At 49.1% G+C, this 14,441-nt stretch overlaps 1 protein-coding gene across 1 annotated transcript in view; it reads left to right on the top strand.

The window, feature by feature from the left end:
* Nucleotides 1-14,441, top strand: part of rimbp2b (RIMS binding protein 2b) — a 119,838-nt gene that overhangs the window by 63,539 nt on the left and 41,858 nt on the right. The window contains exon 15 of the mRNA XM_060843897.1: nt 13,885-13,999. Coding sequence (XP_060699880.1) covers nt 13,885-13,999 — 115 coding nt within the window. The remainder of the gene's footprint in view (nt 1-13,884; nt 14,000-14,441) is intronic.

Here is a 14,441-nt window from a genome sequence, read left to right as displayed (position 1 = left end):
TCAGTGAGAGGAATCCTGATCACTATTGACCCTCAGTGAGGGGACTCCTGATCACTATTGTCCCTCAGTGAGGGGACTCCTGATCACTATTGACCCTCAGTGAGGGGAATCCTGATCACTATTGTCCTTCAGTGAGGGGACTCCTGATCACTACTGTCCCTCAGTGAGGGGACTCCTGATCACTATTGACCCTCAGTGAGGTGAATCCTGATCACTATTGTCCCTCAGTGAGGGGACTCCTGATCACTATTGACCCTCAGTGAGGTGAATCCTGATCACTATTGTCCCTCAGTGAGGGGAATCCTGATCACTATTGTCCTTCAGTGAAGGGACTCCTGATCACTACTGTCCCTCAGTGAGGGGACTCCTGATCACTACTGTCCCTCAGTGAAGGGACTCCTGATCACTACTGTCCCTCAGTGAGGGGAATCCTGATCACTACTGTCCCTCAGTGAGGGGAATCCTGATCACTATTGTCCCTCAGTGAAGGGAATCCTGATCACTATTGTCCCTCAGTGAGGTGAATCCTGATCAATACTGTCCCTCAGTGAGAGGAATCATGATCACTACTGTCCCTCAGTGAGGAGAATCCTGATCACTATTGTCCCTCAGTGAGGTGAATCCTGATCACTACTGTCCCTCAGTGAGGTGAATCCTGATCACTGTTGTCCCTTAGTGAGGGGAATCCTGATCACTATTGTCCTTCAGTGAGGGGACTCCTGATCACTACTGTCCCTCAGTGAGGGGACTCCTGATCACTATTGACCCTCAGTGAGGGGAATCCTGATCACTATTGTCCTTCAGTGAGGGGACTCCTGATCACTACTGTCCCTCAGTGAGGGGAATCCTGATCACTACTGTCCCTCAGTGAGGGGAATCCTGATCACTATTGTCCCTCAGTGTGGTGAATCCTGATCACAATTGTCCCTCAGTGAGGGGAATCCTGATCACTACTGTCCCTCAGTGAGGTGAATCCTGATCAATATTGTCCCTCAGTGAGAGGGATCCTGATCACTACTGTCCCTCAGTGAGGGGAATCCTGATCACTTACTGTCCCTCAGTGAGGGGACACCTGATCACTATTGACCCTCAGTGAGGGGAATCCTGATCAATACTGTCCCTCAGTGAGGGGAATCCTGATCACTATTGACCCTCAGTGAGGTGAATCCTGATCACTATTGTCCCTCAGTGAGGAGAATCCTGATCACTATTGACCCTCAGTGAGGGGAATCCTGATCAATACTGCCCCTCAGTGAGGGGAACCTGATCACTATTGTCCCCCAGTGAGGGGAATCCTGATCACTATTGTCCCTCAGTGAGGGGAATCCTGATCACTACTGTCCCTCAGTGAGGGGAATCCTTACTGCAGGGATTGTGCAGGAGGGAGGGTTTTGCATTCTTTTATAATTGGACCCTTTCTGGGGGAGGTGGGACCTCTACAAACAGGATGGTCTTCGCCTGAACCAGTGCGGTACCAATATCCTGGGGGCGGGGGAAATTTGCTGATGATCTTCAGGAGGGTTTAAACTAATGCAGCAGGGGGATGGGGACCTGACTTGTAGTTCTAGTGTCCAGGAGGTTGAGGGTAGTGAGGTCAGGGATAGGTTTACAAGGTCACGAGAGGGCACCGGCAATCAGGGTGTTGGTTTGAAGTGTGTCTATTTCAACGCCAGGAGCATCCGGAATAAGGTGGGTGAACTTGCAGCATGGATTGGTACCTGGGACTTCGATGTTGTGGCCATTTCAGAGACCTGGGTAGAGCAGGGACAGGAATGGTTGTTGTAGATTCCGGGGTTTAGATGTTTCAGTAAGAACAGAGACGATGGGAGCAGAGGTGGGGTGCGGTATTGTTAATCAAGGGTATATTACAGCAGCTGAGGTAACGTTTGAGGACTCATCCACTGAGAGAGTTTGGGCTGAGATTAGGAACAGGAAAGGAGAGGTCACCCTGTTGGGAGTTTTTCTATAGGCTCCGAATTATTCCAGGGATTGTTTCCAGAGGAAAGGATAGCAGAGATGATTATCGATAAGTGAGAGTAACAGGGTAGTTGTTATGGTGGACTTTAACTTCCCCAACATTGATTGGGAATACTATAGTTCAAGTAGTTTAGATGGGTCCGATTTTGTTCAATGTGTGCGGGAGGGTTTTCTGACACAGTATGTAGACTGGCCAACAAGGGGAGATGCCATGTTGGATTTGGTACTGGGGAATGAACCCGGCCAGGTGTTAGATTTGTAGGTAGGTGAGCACTTTGGCGATAGTGACCTTAATTTGGTTATGTTTACAACAGCAATGGGCAGGGATAGGTATATTCCGCAGGGAAAGAGGTATAACTGGGGGAAAGACAATTATGATGCGATTATGCATGATTTAGGATGCATAGGATGGGGAAGGAAACTGCAGGGGATGGACACAATTGAAATGTGGAGCTTATTCAAGGACCAGCTACTGTGGTCCTTGCTAAGTATGTACCTATCAGGCAGGGAGGAAGTTGTTGAGAGAGGGAGCCATGGTTTACTAAAGAAGTTGAAGCTCTTGTCAAGAGGAAGAAGGCGGCTTATGTAAGGATGAGGCATGAAGGCTCAGTTAGAGGCTTGAGAGTTATAAGTTACCCAGAAAAGGTCTAAAGAGAGGGCTAAGGAGAGCCAGGAAGGGACATGAGAAGTTGGTGGTGGATAGGATCAAGGAAAACCCAAAGCCTTCTATAGGTATATCAGGAATAAAAGAATGACTAGAGTAACATTAGGGCCAATCAAAGACAGTAGTGGGAAGGTGTGTGTGGAATCTGAGGACATTGGGGAAGCCTTTAATGACTACTTTTCCTCAGTGTTCACAATGGAAAAGGGCACTGTTAGTGAGAATACGGAGATACAGGCTCCAGGGTGAGATGGGATTGAGGTTGACAAAGAGGAGGTTTTAGCAATTTTGGAAGATATGAAAATGGATAAGACCCTGGGGCCAGATGGGATTTATCCTCGGATTCTCTGGGAAGCCTAGCTTCGATCTTGGTTATCATTGTCGACAGGAATAGTGCCAGAAGACTGGAGGACAGCAAATGTTGTTCCCTTGGTAAGGAAGGTGAGTCGGGCCAAGCCTGGTAATTATAGACCAGTGAACCTTCCTTCGGTTATGGGTAAGGTGTTGGACAAGGTTACAACAGATAGGATATACGACCATCTGGAGAGAAATGATTTAATTAGGGATAGTTAGCACAATTTTGTGAAGGGAAGGTTGTGCCTCACTAACCTTATTGAATTCTTTGAGATGGTGACCAAACAGATGGATGAGGGTAAAGTGGTTGATGTGATATATTTGGATTTCAGTAAGGTAGGCTATTGCACAACATATGGAGTTTTGGGATTGTGGGAGATATAGCAGTTTGGATCAGTAATTGGCTTGCTGAAAGAAGACAGAGGGTGGTGGTTGATGGGAAATGTTCATCCTGGAGTCCAGTTACCAGTGGTGTACCGCAAGGGTCGGTGTTGGGTCCACTGCTGTTTGTCATTTTTATAAATGACCTGGATGAGGATGTGGAAGGATGGGTTAGTAAATATGCAGATGACACGAAGGTAGGCAGAGCTGTGGATAGTGCCAAAGGATATTGTGGATTACAGAGGGGCAAAGATAAGATGCAGAGCTGGGCTGAGAGGTGGCAAATGGAGTTTAATGTGGAAAAGTGTGAGGTGATTCACTTTGGAAGAAGTAACAGGAATGCAGAATACTGGGCTAATGGTAAGATTCTTGGTAGTGTAGATGAGCAGAGAGATCTCAGGATCCAGGTGCATAAATCCCTGAAAGTTGCTACCCAGGTTGATAGGGTTGTTAAAAAGCATGCAGTGTGTTAGCATTTATTGGGAGAGGGATTGAGTTTTGGAGCCACAAGGTCATGCTGCAGCTGTACAAGACACTGGTGTGGCCGGACCTGGAGTATTGTGTACAGTTCTGGTCACCACATGACAGGAAGGATGTGGACGCTTTGGAAAGGGTGCAGAGGAGATTTACTAGGATGTTGCCTGGTATAGAGGGAAGGTCTTATGAGAAAAGGCTGAAGGAACTGAGGCTGTTTTCGTTGGAGAGAAAAAGGTGAGAGGTGACTTAATGGAGACATATAAGATAATCAGAGGGTTAGATAGGGTGGACAGGGAGAGCCTTTTTCTGAGAATGGTGATGGCTAGCCTAAGGGGATATAAATTGAGGGGTGATAGATTTAGGACAGATATCAGGGATAGTTTCTTCACTCAGAGAATAGTAGGGGTGTGGAACGGCCTGCCTGCAACAGTAGTAGACTCGCTGACCTTAAGGGCATTTAAATTGGCATTGGACGTACATATGGGTAATAATGGAACGGTGTCGGTTAGATGGCTTCAGATTAATTTCACAGATCAGCACGACATCAAGGGCCGAAGGGCCTGTACTGTGCTGTAACGTTCTATGTTGGTCTGACCTACATGTGAGCCTTAACTGCCCTCTGAGATGGCCGAGCAATCACTCAGTTCAAGGGCAATTAGGGATGGGCAGTAAATGTTGTCCCCCCAACAATCTCCACATCACATCTAAACAAGCTGTGATGTAGACTAGGGGCCAATGGGGGGCCATACTGTTGTGAGACTCAGTGGTGATTAAATACAAATTGATCAGTGTGTGGTTTTGGGATGTTGGGGGTGGGGTCGCTGCTATCCAATGAGGATGGGGGAATGGGCTGTTGGTGCTGGGGGCCAATGGAAGGCTGACTATCCTGGTAGACACAGAAGGGGCCCTGAAATACAGGAGCCCTCTCTACACCTTTGTCTATTGTTAATGTGGTGGGGGCTGGTACAATTACATCATTTAAAAGGCTGGATGGGTATACGAATAGGAAGGGTTTGGAGGGATATGGGCCGGGTGCTGGCAGGTGGGACTAGACTGGGTTGGGATATCTGGTCAGCATGGACAGGTTGGACCGAAGGGTCTGTTTCCGTGCTGTACACCTCTATGACTCTGACTGAAAGGTAAGTCAGCAGTCAGGAGGAGGGAGGGTGCACTGTGGGTAGTTGGGGGCGGAGGGGGGGGTTCCTTCCCTCAGAGTGACCTGTGCCTGCAGGTTAAAGCCAGGAGGGGAGGGGTGAAGTGGGAGGAGCTGAGACTGTTCCTGATCCCTGTGAGGGCCAATTGGAAAGATCCTGAGAAATCCCTTACCCAGCCTCAGGGAAAACGTGCCAAGGCTCAGAATGTGCCGGAATCCTGTATACCCAGCTGCATGATGCCCATCGTGTTCAGCACCTGAAGCACGTAGACTATCAAAGAAGGTTGGAGAAATGGGAGCGGCTGGTGGTTAAAGGGTGATTTAATTGAGATTTATATTGGGATTTTGAGTAGAATGGAAAGAATCAGAGCCACTTAGGGAGAAATTTAGAAACATCTCATCAGACAGAGGATGGTGACAATCTGGGACTGTCCCCATTAAAGGCTTGGCCTTGATCCTCCATTTTGAATCAGTGGAGCTTTGCTGGATAAGGAAGAGGGTTTGCACGGTCGAGAGTTAGTGGCGTTACCTCTGAACCATAAGCCCTTGGTTCACACAGACACACACACTTTATTAAGGAATATGTGTAAAAGGACCTGGAGCCACTACAGGGGTCCATTTGGATATGGATCTACAACGATCAAATACAGGATTGTGCACTTCAGTGAAATCCCGTTAGGGATGTGATACCCTAGAACAGGCGAGGGAGGGCAGTGACAGGAGCAAATCGTTGAATTCCTATAGTGTGGAAAGAGGCCATTCAGCCCATCATGCCTACACCATCCCTCCACAGAGCATTTACACAGTCATGGAGATGTACAGCATGGAAAGAGACCCTTCGGTCCAACCTATCCACACCAACCAGTTATCCCAACCCAATCTAGTCCCACCTGCCAGTCCCCGGCCCATATCCCTCCAAACCCTTCCTATTCATATACCCATCCAAATGCCTCTTAAATGTTGTAATTGTACCAGCCTCTACCACCCCCTCTGGCAGCTCATTCCATGCACGCACCACCCTCTGCATGAAAATGTTACCCCTTGGGTCTCTTTTATATCTTTCTCCTCTCACCCTAAACCTATGCCCTCCAGTTCTGGACTCCCCAACCCCAGGGAAAAGACTTTGTCTATTTATCCTATCCATGCCCCTCATAATTTTCTAAACCTCTATAAAGTCACCCCTCAGCCTCCGACGCTCCAGGGAAAACAGCCCCAGCCCGTTCAGCCTCTCCCTGTAGCTCAGATCCTCCAACCCTGGCAACATCCTTGTAAATCCTTTCTGAACTCTTTCAAGTTTCACAACATCTTTCCGATAGGAAGGAGACCAGGATTGCGCGCAATATTCCAACAGTGGCCTAACCAATGTCCTGTACAGCCGCAACATGACCTTCCAACCCCTGTACTCAATACTCTGACCAATAAAGGAAAAAATACCAAACGCCTTCTTCACTATCCTATCTACCTGTGACTCCACTTTCAAGGAGCTATGAACCTGCACTCCAAGGTCTCTTTGTTCAGCAACACTCCCTCAGACCTTACCATTAAGTGTATAAGCCCTGCTAAGATTCGCTTTCCCAAAATGCAGCACCTCGCATTTATCTGAATTAAACTCCATCTGCCACTTGTCAGCCCATTGGTCCATCTGGTCAAGATCCTGTTGTAATCTGAGGTAACCCTCTTCACTGTCCACTACACCTCCAATTTTGGTGTCATCTGCACTATACCTCTTATGTTCACATCCAAATCATTTATATAAATGATAAAAAGTAGAGGACCCAGCACCGATCCTTGTGGCACTCCACTGGTCACAGGCCTCCAGTCTAAAAAACAACCCTCCACCACCACCCTCTGTCTTTTACCTTTGAGCCAGTTCTGTATCCAAATGGCTGGTTCTCCCTGTATTCCATGAGATCTAACCTTGCTAATCAGTCTCCCATGGTGAACCTTGTCGAACGCCATACTGAAGTCCATATAGATCACATCTACTGCTCTGCCCTCATCAATCTTCTTTGTTACTTCTTCAAAAAACTCAATCAAGTTTGTGAGACATGATTTCCCATGCACAAAGCCATGTTGACCATCTCTAATCAGTCCTTGCCTTTCCTAATACATGTACATCCTGTCCCTCAGGATTCCCTCCAACAACTTGCCCATCACCGAGGTCAGGCTCACTGGTCTATAGTTCCCTGGCTTGTCCTTACCACCCTTCTTAAACAGTGGCACCACGTTTGCCAACCTGCAGTCTTCCGGCACCTCACCTGTGACTATCGATGGTATAAAAATATCAGCAAGAGGCCCAGCAATCACTTCTCTAGCTTCCCACAGAGTTCTCGGGTACACCTGATCCGGTCCTGGGGATTTATCCACTTTTAACTGTTTCAAGACATCCAGCACTTCCTCCTCTGTAATCAGGACATTTTTCAAGATGTCACCGTCTGTCTCCCTACAGTCTTTACCTTCCATATCCTTTTCTACAGTAAATACTGACGTACCATGGGCGGCACGGTGGCACAGTGGTTAGCACTGCTGCCTCACAGCGCCTGAGACCCGGGTTCAATTCCCGACTGAGGCGACTGACTGTGTGGAGTTTGCACGTTCTCCCCGTGTCTGTGTGGGTTTCCTCCAGGTGCTCCGGTTTCCTCCCACAGTCCAAAGATGTGCGGGTCAGGTGAATTGGCCATGCTAAATTGCCCGTAGTGTTAGGTAAGGGGTAAATGTAGGGGTATGGGTGGGTTGCGCTTCGGTGGGTCGGTGTGGACTTGTTGGGCCGAAGGGCCTGTTTCCACACTGTAAGTAATCTAATCTAATAAAAATATTCATTTATTATCTCCCCATTTTCTGTGGCTCCACACAAAGGCCGCCTTGCTGATCTTTGAGGGGCCCTATTCTCCTTAATGTATTTGTAAAACTCTTTGGATTCTCCTTAATTCTATTTGCCAAAGTTATCTCATGTCCCCACTTTGCCCTCCTGATTTCCCTCTTAAGTATACTCTACTTTCTTTATACTCTTCTAAGGATTCACTCGATCTATCCTGTCTATACCTGACATATGCTTCCTTCTTTTTCTTAACCAAACCCTCAATTTCTTTAGTCATCCAGCATTCCCTGTACCTACCAGCCTTCCCTTTCACCCTCACCCAGACTCATGCACCCCAACCCTACCCCTGCATTTCCCATGGCTAACCCACCTAGCCTGCATGTCCCTGGTTACTTTGGGCAATTTCCGAAGCCAATTCGCCTGACCTGCAGATCATTAGACCGTGGGAGGAACCCACGCAGACACTGGTAGGATGTGCAAACTCCACAGACAGTCACCCGAGGCTGGAATCGAACCCAGAACCCTGGTACTGCGAGGCAGCAGTGCTAACCATTGAGCAATCATGCCATCTTGTACCATTGCCTGGACGTTATGTACTGCCTGGATAAAATCAATCTAAAAGTGTTTGAAGACAGGAAGACCTGGGGCCTTGGGTTTGATTCCACCGTTGGGTGACTGTGAGTGCGGAGTTTGTTGGGGTTCCCCGTGTCTGATGCGATGAGAAGTCCTGAGCTCCAGATTGTAGGGAACGTCATGATACAGGTTACTAAGACCAGGAGCCACAGCCAAAGCAGCGTGCTATCTGTCTCCTGCCTGCATTGTGAGCAGGTTTGGAAATTTGAGCTCAGATCTAATCTCTCTTACAAAGACAGAAAGACAGTACACCGGAGAAGGTGCGGGAAAATAAAACTGAAGGATTCACTCTATTAGGAAAGACATACAGTCCAGAAATGGAAAAGAGAAGACACTGTAGAAAACCCTAATCGAGGTTATTAAAAGGATGAAAGAGTTTGATAAGATGTCAGTGTAGAGACTCTATTTCAATGTCCTCAATTAAGGCCCAAACCAGGGTCATCAATATAAAATATCCCCAAATAAATCCAGTGGCAATTCAGGGGATCGTCTTCCCCAGGGAGAGGGGGGAATGTGGGACTCACTCCCACAGGGAGAGGGGAGAAGGTGGGACTCACTCCCACAGGGAGAGGGGAGAAGGTGGGACTCACTCCCACAGGGAGAGGGGGGAATGTGGGACTCACTCCCACAGGGAGAGGGGGGAATGTGGGACTCACTCCCACAGGGAGAGGGGAGAAGGTGGGACTCACTCCCACAGGGAGAGGGGAGAAGGTGGGACTCACTCCCACAGGGAGAGGGGGGAATGTGGGACTCACTCCCACAGGGAGAGGGGGGAATGTGGGACTCACTCCCACAGGGAGAGGGGGGAATGTGGGACTCACTCCCACAGGGAGAGGGGGGAATGTGGGACTCACTCCCACAGGGAGAGGGGAGAAGGTGGGACTCACTCCCACAGGGAGAGGGGAGAAGGTGGGACTCACTCCCACAGGGAGAGGGGAGAAGGTGGGACTCACTCCCACAGGGAGAGGGGGGAATGTGGGACTCACTCCCACAGGGAGAGGGGGGAATGTGGGACTCACTCCCACAGGGAGAGGGGAGAAGGTGGGACTCACTCCCACAGGGAGAGGGGAGAAGGTGGGACTCACTCCCACAGGGAGAGGGGGGAATGTGGGACTCACTCCCACAGGGAGAGGGGGGAATGTGGGACTCACTCCCACAGGGAGAGGGGGGAATGTGGGACTCACTCCCACAGGGAGAGGGGGGAATGTGGGACTCACTCCCACAGGGAGAGGGGAGAAGGTGGGACTCACTCCCACAGGGAGAGGGGAGAAGGTGGGACTCACTCCCACAGGGAGAGGGGAGAAGGTGGGACTCACTCCCACAGGGAGAGGGGGGAATGTGGGACTCACTCCCACAGGGAGAGGGGGGAATGTGGGACTCACTCCCACAGGGAGAGGGGAGAAGGTGGGACTCACTCCCACAGGGAGAGGGGGAAGGGGGGGGGAAACACACTCGCACAGGGAGAGGGGAGAATGGGGTCTCACTCCCACAGGGAGAGGGGGAATGGGGGGGGGAACACACTCCCACAGGGAGAGGGGGGAATGGGGTCTCACTCCCACAGGGAGAGGGGGAATGGGGGGGGGAACACACTCCCACAGGGAGAGGGGGGAATGGGGTCTCACTCCCACAGGGAGAGGGGAGAATGGGGGGGGACACACTCCCACAGGGAGAGGGGGGAATGGGGTCTCACTCCCACAGGGAGAGGGGAGAATGGGGTCTCACTCCCACAGGGAGAGGGGGAATGGGGGGGGACACACTCCCACAGGGAGAGGGGGGAATGGGGTCTCACTCCCACAGGGAGAGGGGAGAATGGGGTCTCACTCCCACAGGGAGTGGGGGAGGGGAATGCTTGGTTAAACTGTGTTATCCGGCATCTGATTATCTAAACAAATTACTGGCGCCTGTGTCCTTTGGATAATCGAGGTCCCTCTGTATCTCCTGCCTTTCCAGAGGGAAGTGGCCGTGGGTTTGGAAGGTGCTGTCTGAGTTCCTTTGGTGAATTTCTGCAGTGGATCTTGTAGATAGACACACCGGTGTTCCTGAGCGTCTGTGGTAGAGGGAGTGGGGTCTATCCAGCAGGTACTGGGTGGCACAGAGCCTCCTGAGTGTTGTTGGAGCTGCCCCCATCCAGGGCAAGTGGGGGCTATTCCATCCCCCCACCCCCCCCAGAACTGTACCTTGTAGATGGTGGATAGACTTTGGGGTGTTAGGAGATGAGTTGGTTGGTGCAGTATCCCTAGACTCTGACCTGCTCTTGTAGACAGTGTGTTATGTGGTGAGTCCAGTTGAGTTTCTGGTCAATGGTAACCCCCAGGATGCTGATAGTGGGGGATCCGGTGATGGTAACACAGTTGAATGTCAACGAGCAGCGATTAGATTGTCTTTTATTGGTGATGATCCTAGCCTGGCATGTGTGTGGCGTGAATATTACTTGCCACTTGGCAGCCCAAGCCTGGGTATTTGTCCAAACCTTGTTGCATTTGAACATGGACTGTGTCAGTGTCTGAGGAGTGACAGATGGTGCTGAACAGGGTTGTTTTTCCCTTGTTCCCACTGATTCCAGTTTTGCTCAGGCTCCTTGATGCCACCCTTGGTCAAATGCAGCCTTGATATCGAGAGTTGGCATCAAGAAGCCTGAGCAAGAGGCTCCTCTTGAATCCAATGTGTTTGTCCATGTTTGACCCAAGACTGTAATATGGTCCAGACCAGGGTGACCCTGTTAGATCCCAAACCCTGTGTTCGTGAGCAGGTGCTGCTAGGTAACACTGTCAATGACTTCACTGATGATCGAGAACAGACTGATTGGGTGGTAATTGGCCCGGTTAGATTTATCCTGCTTTTTATGTTCAGGACATACCTGGGCAATTTTCCACAATGTTGGGTAGATGCCAGAGTTGTAACTGTCCTGGAACAGCTTGGCCAGGGGAGCGGCAAGTTCAGTACAATTGCTGGAGTGTTGTCACGGCCCATAACCTGTATCCAGTGTCTCCAACCATTTCTTGATATCACATGGGGTGAATCACATCGGCTGAAGCCTGGTATCTGAGATGCTGGGGACCTCTGGAGGAGGTTATTAATCAAACCAACTGCTCTCTAATCTGCTTCAGACTCGAGAGCTGCTCACTGGCGATTTCTAGCTGTATTATTGCTTGAGTCAGGTACTGATGTGTTTGGGATGTAATGATGCAGCAAGATATTGAAGATGGACGATGTCACTGTGGAGTAATATGAAGGTTAATGTGAGCAATCATGTCCACTGTTTCAGTGTGACAATCACACACTCCAGAAATCTGAAAAGTTTTTGATTTGCCACTGGCTGTTGACATTACTGTCCTCGTTGTTCTTGCTGTGGGTTACCATGGTACTTGCCGAGCATTTAGCAAGACAAACCGACAGCCTGGGAGGACAGCATCTAACCTTGTGCTACTGTTGTGTTCCCCATGTTCATTCCTCACAACCCGGCAATACTAACAGCACAACGCTGTCACAGGATACATTCGCCAAAATTATTTATCCCGATGAGGGATTTTATCCAGCAGGAATGAATAATAGAAAACCAACTGCTCTGATCTCAGTGCACCTTCCTGGTAAACACTGGGGGAAGCTCTCAGTTCCTCTCAGTGCCTTTAGGTCCTGTCGTTTCCTCAGTTCCAGCCACATCCAGTTACTCCTTGTGTTGTCGCCATGGGTGACCTCAATACTATCCAATGGCATTAATTAAACAGGTGACTGTGGGCCATGGCTGGTGTGGGAGATTCAGCATCTTGTTGCTGGCCTTTTTCAAACACCTTCACTCTAACCCAGGACCTGTGATGACATGAATGTTGTTAAATGTTAGACACGAGGTTCTGGACTCAGGGTGGGCTGGGGGGCTAACTGGGTGGGTTGCTGGCTCTCCATTCTTGGTTCAGATATGTTCAGGGGTGCAGCTCCGTTCTATGTGTTGCAATTTTGCTTGCGTTATGCTAATGTTATCTTGGTTTGCCTGCCTGAGTGAGAAACTCATGGAGTAGCTAAGCCTCTTGTGATTGTTATTAAGCTTCGGGCTCTCTGTGAATAGTTGGAGTTATTTCTGTACCATGATTGTATTTTTACAGAACCCCATTAAGAGCATGTGATCACCCACATGGGATGGACTGCATGCTTCCTGTTCCCAGTGCCTCTCGAAACTAATTCTGTCTTTATTTTCTTTTCTTCATTTGATTGTTTGACCACACTGTCTATTGTCTTGTTTAACAAACTGCTTTGTAGATCTCCAATCAGAATAAAAGAGTTGGAGCAGCTCAGAAGGAGAGGCTTGACATTTCATCACAGAAACTTCATTCTAAAAAACTTTTCAGTATTCCTGAGCTAGCCGAGGAAGGTGGAGCAAATGCAGAGACCCAGCCTCCCAAACCTGTGGAAGGCGACAATGACTCCGCTGCTAGACAGAAGGTAGAGGTGCAATCAAAGCTGGAGAAAGGATTGCAGAGTTATAGACCGTGCAAACCCTGCGTGCAAGACAACAGCCAGCCCTTAACGTCAAAGAGACCCTCTGAGGAGCAGACCTCACCTCCAAAGGCTGTGTCCAATGTGGACAACTACATACGGGAAGATAGGGTTAGCAGACTAAGTAGAGAGGCCACAAGGTGTACAGTCAGTACGTTAGACTGTGCCAGTGGGCAAGACGTTGTCCAGTCCTTGACTAACAGACAGAGCTGTGTACCCCTGAGGCTTTCGACAACAGGACAGGACGATGATTTGGGAACCGCTGGCTGTCCGGACAGATGTGCCCCCGTGCAGACAAGGGTCCGCAAAAGACTCCTCCAAAGGCAAGTTAGCATTGAAGAGGACTTCTTCAGTGCAGAAGCTCCAGATGCCAGGTCCCTGTCAGTCTCAGATGTTGCAAGTAGGGATACACAAAAGCACACAGCTAAGAAGATCAATAATGGAAGGGACATTGTCTGCACAGAAGAGAAGCAGGTTTCCTGGACAACTAAATTAAAAACAAGTAACTCTAGTGTGCCACATGCAGTTACAATATGTGTCCACAGGGACAAGGAAAGATCACTGGTGTGTGGAATTAGTATCACTCCTGCCATCTGCTTGCCAACCAATCATATGAATTGTTCCTCCTTGATCTTTTCTCTGCATATTTATTTTCTTTTCTTGATATGCTTTCTGATTTATTTCTGCTCTGCTTGGCTTGGCCTGCACTAAATGCCCACAATCATCATCATCAATATCTTCATTGCTTGCAAAGACAGGGTCTGTTTGTGCCCTTTGGCTGCCACTCTTAATTTGACCAATTAATTTGACCAGTTGCTTTTCTGTAGACTAGAATTTACCCCAGTCAACTTGTTTTTGTTTTAGTTTCTTTGCAGTAGAATATAAAGGCAACAAGTTCCTGGTTTTTCAACTCACTCCCTGTGTCTGGATTCCTCTCTCCAGATTTTAGGTAATCCCTCGGGTTCTGGGCGCATGTTGGACAGAATGGATCACCTGGGCCGAAGGACATCTCATGGTAGTGCCCAGAGAGGAAGGCCCATACCTGTGCCATCGATCGGTGAGTTAACCCCCTACTCACAGGGGTCAGCAGGTCAGCTTGCTTTTCTCCATTCCAGCAATGTGGTTGTCGCTGGTTGGGTCAGCATTTATTATCCTGTCCCTAGTTGCCCCTTGAGAAGGTGGGGGTGAGCTGCCTTCTTGACCCGCTGCAGTCCATGTGCTGTGGGTAGACCCACAATGCCCTTAGGGAGGGAATTCCAGGATTCTGACCCAGCGACACTGAAGGAACGATGTTATAATTCCAAGACAGAATGGTGAGTAATGTTCTTATATATTTACTGTCCTTGTCCTTTGAGATATAACTAGTCAAGGGTTTAGAAGGTGCTGTCTTAGGAGTCTTGATGAATTCTGCAGTGCATCTGGTCAATAGTACACACTGCTGCTACTGAGTGCCGGTGGTGAAGGGAGTGAGTGTTTGTCAATGTGGTGCTAGTCAAGAG

This window comes from Hemiscyllium ocellatum, chromosome 24, assembly GCF_020745735.1.
Source record: "Hemiscyllium ocellatum isolate sHemOce1 chromosome 24, sHemOce1.pat.X.cur, whole genome shotgun sequence".
NCBI classification, from domain to species: Eukaryota; Metazoa; Chordata; class Chondrichthyes; order Orectolobiformes; family Hemiscylliidae; genus Hemiscyllium; species Hemiscyllium ocellatum.
Note: the sequence above shows the minus strand (reverse complement) of the source record. Positions and strands in the feature narration are given on the sequence as shown.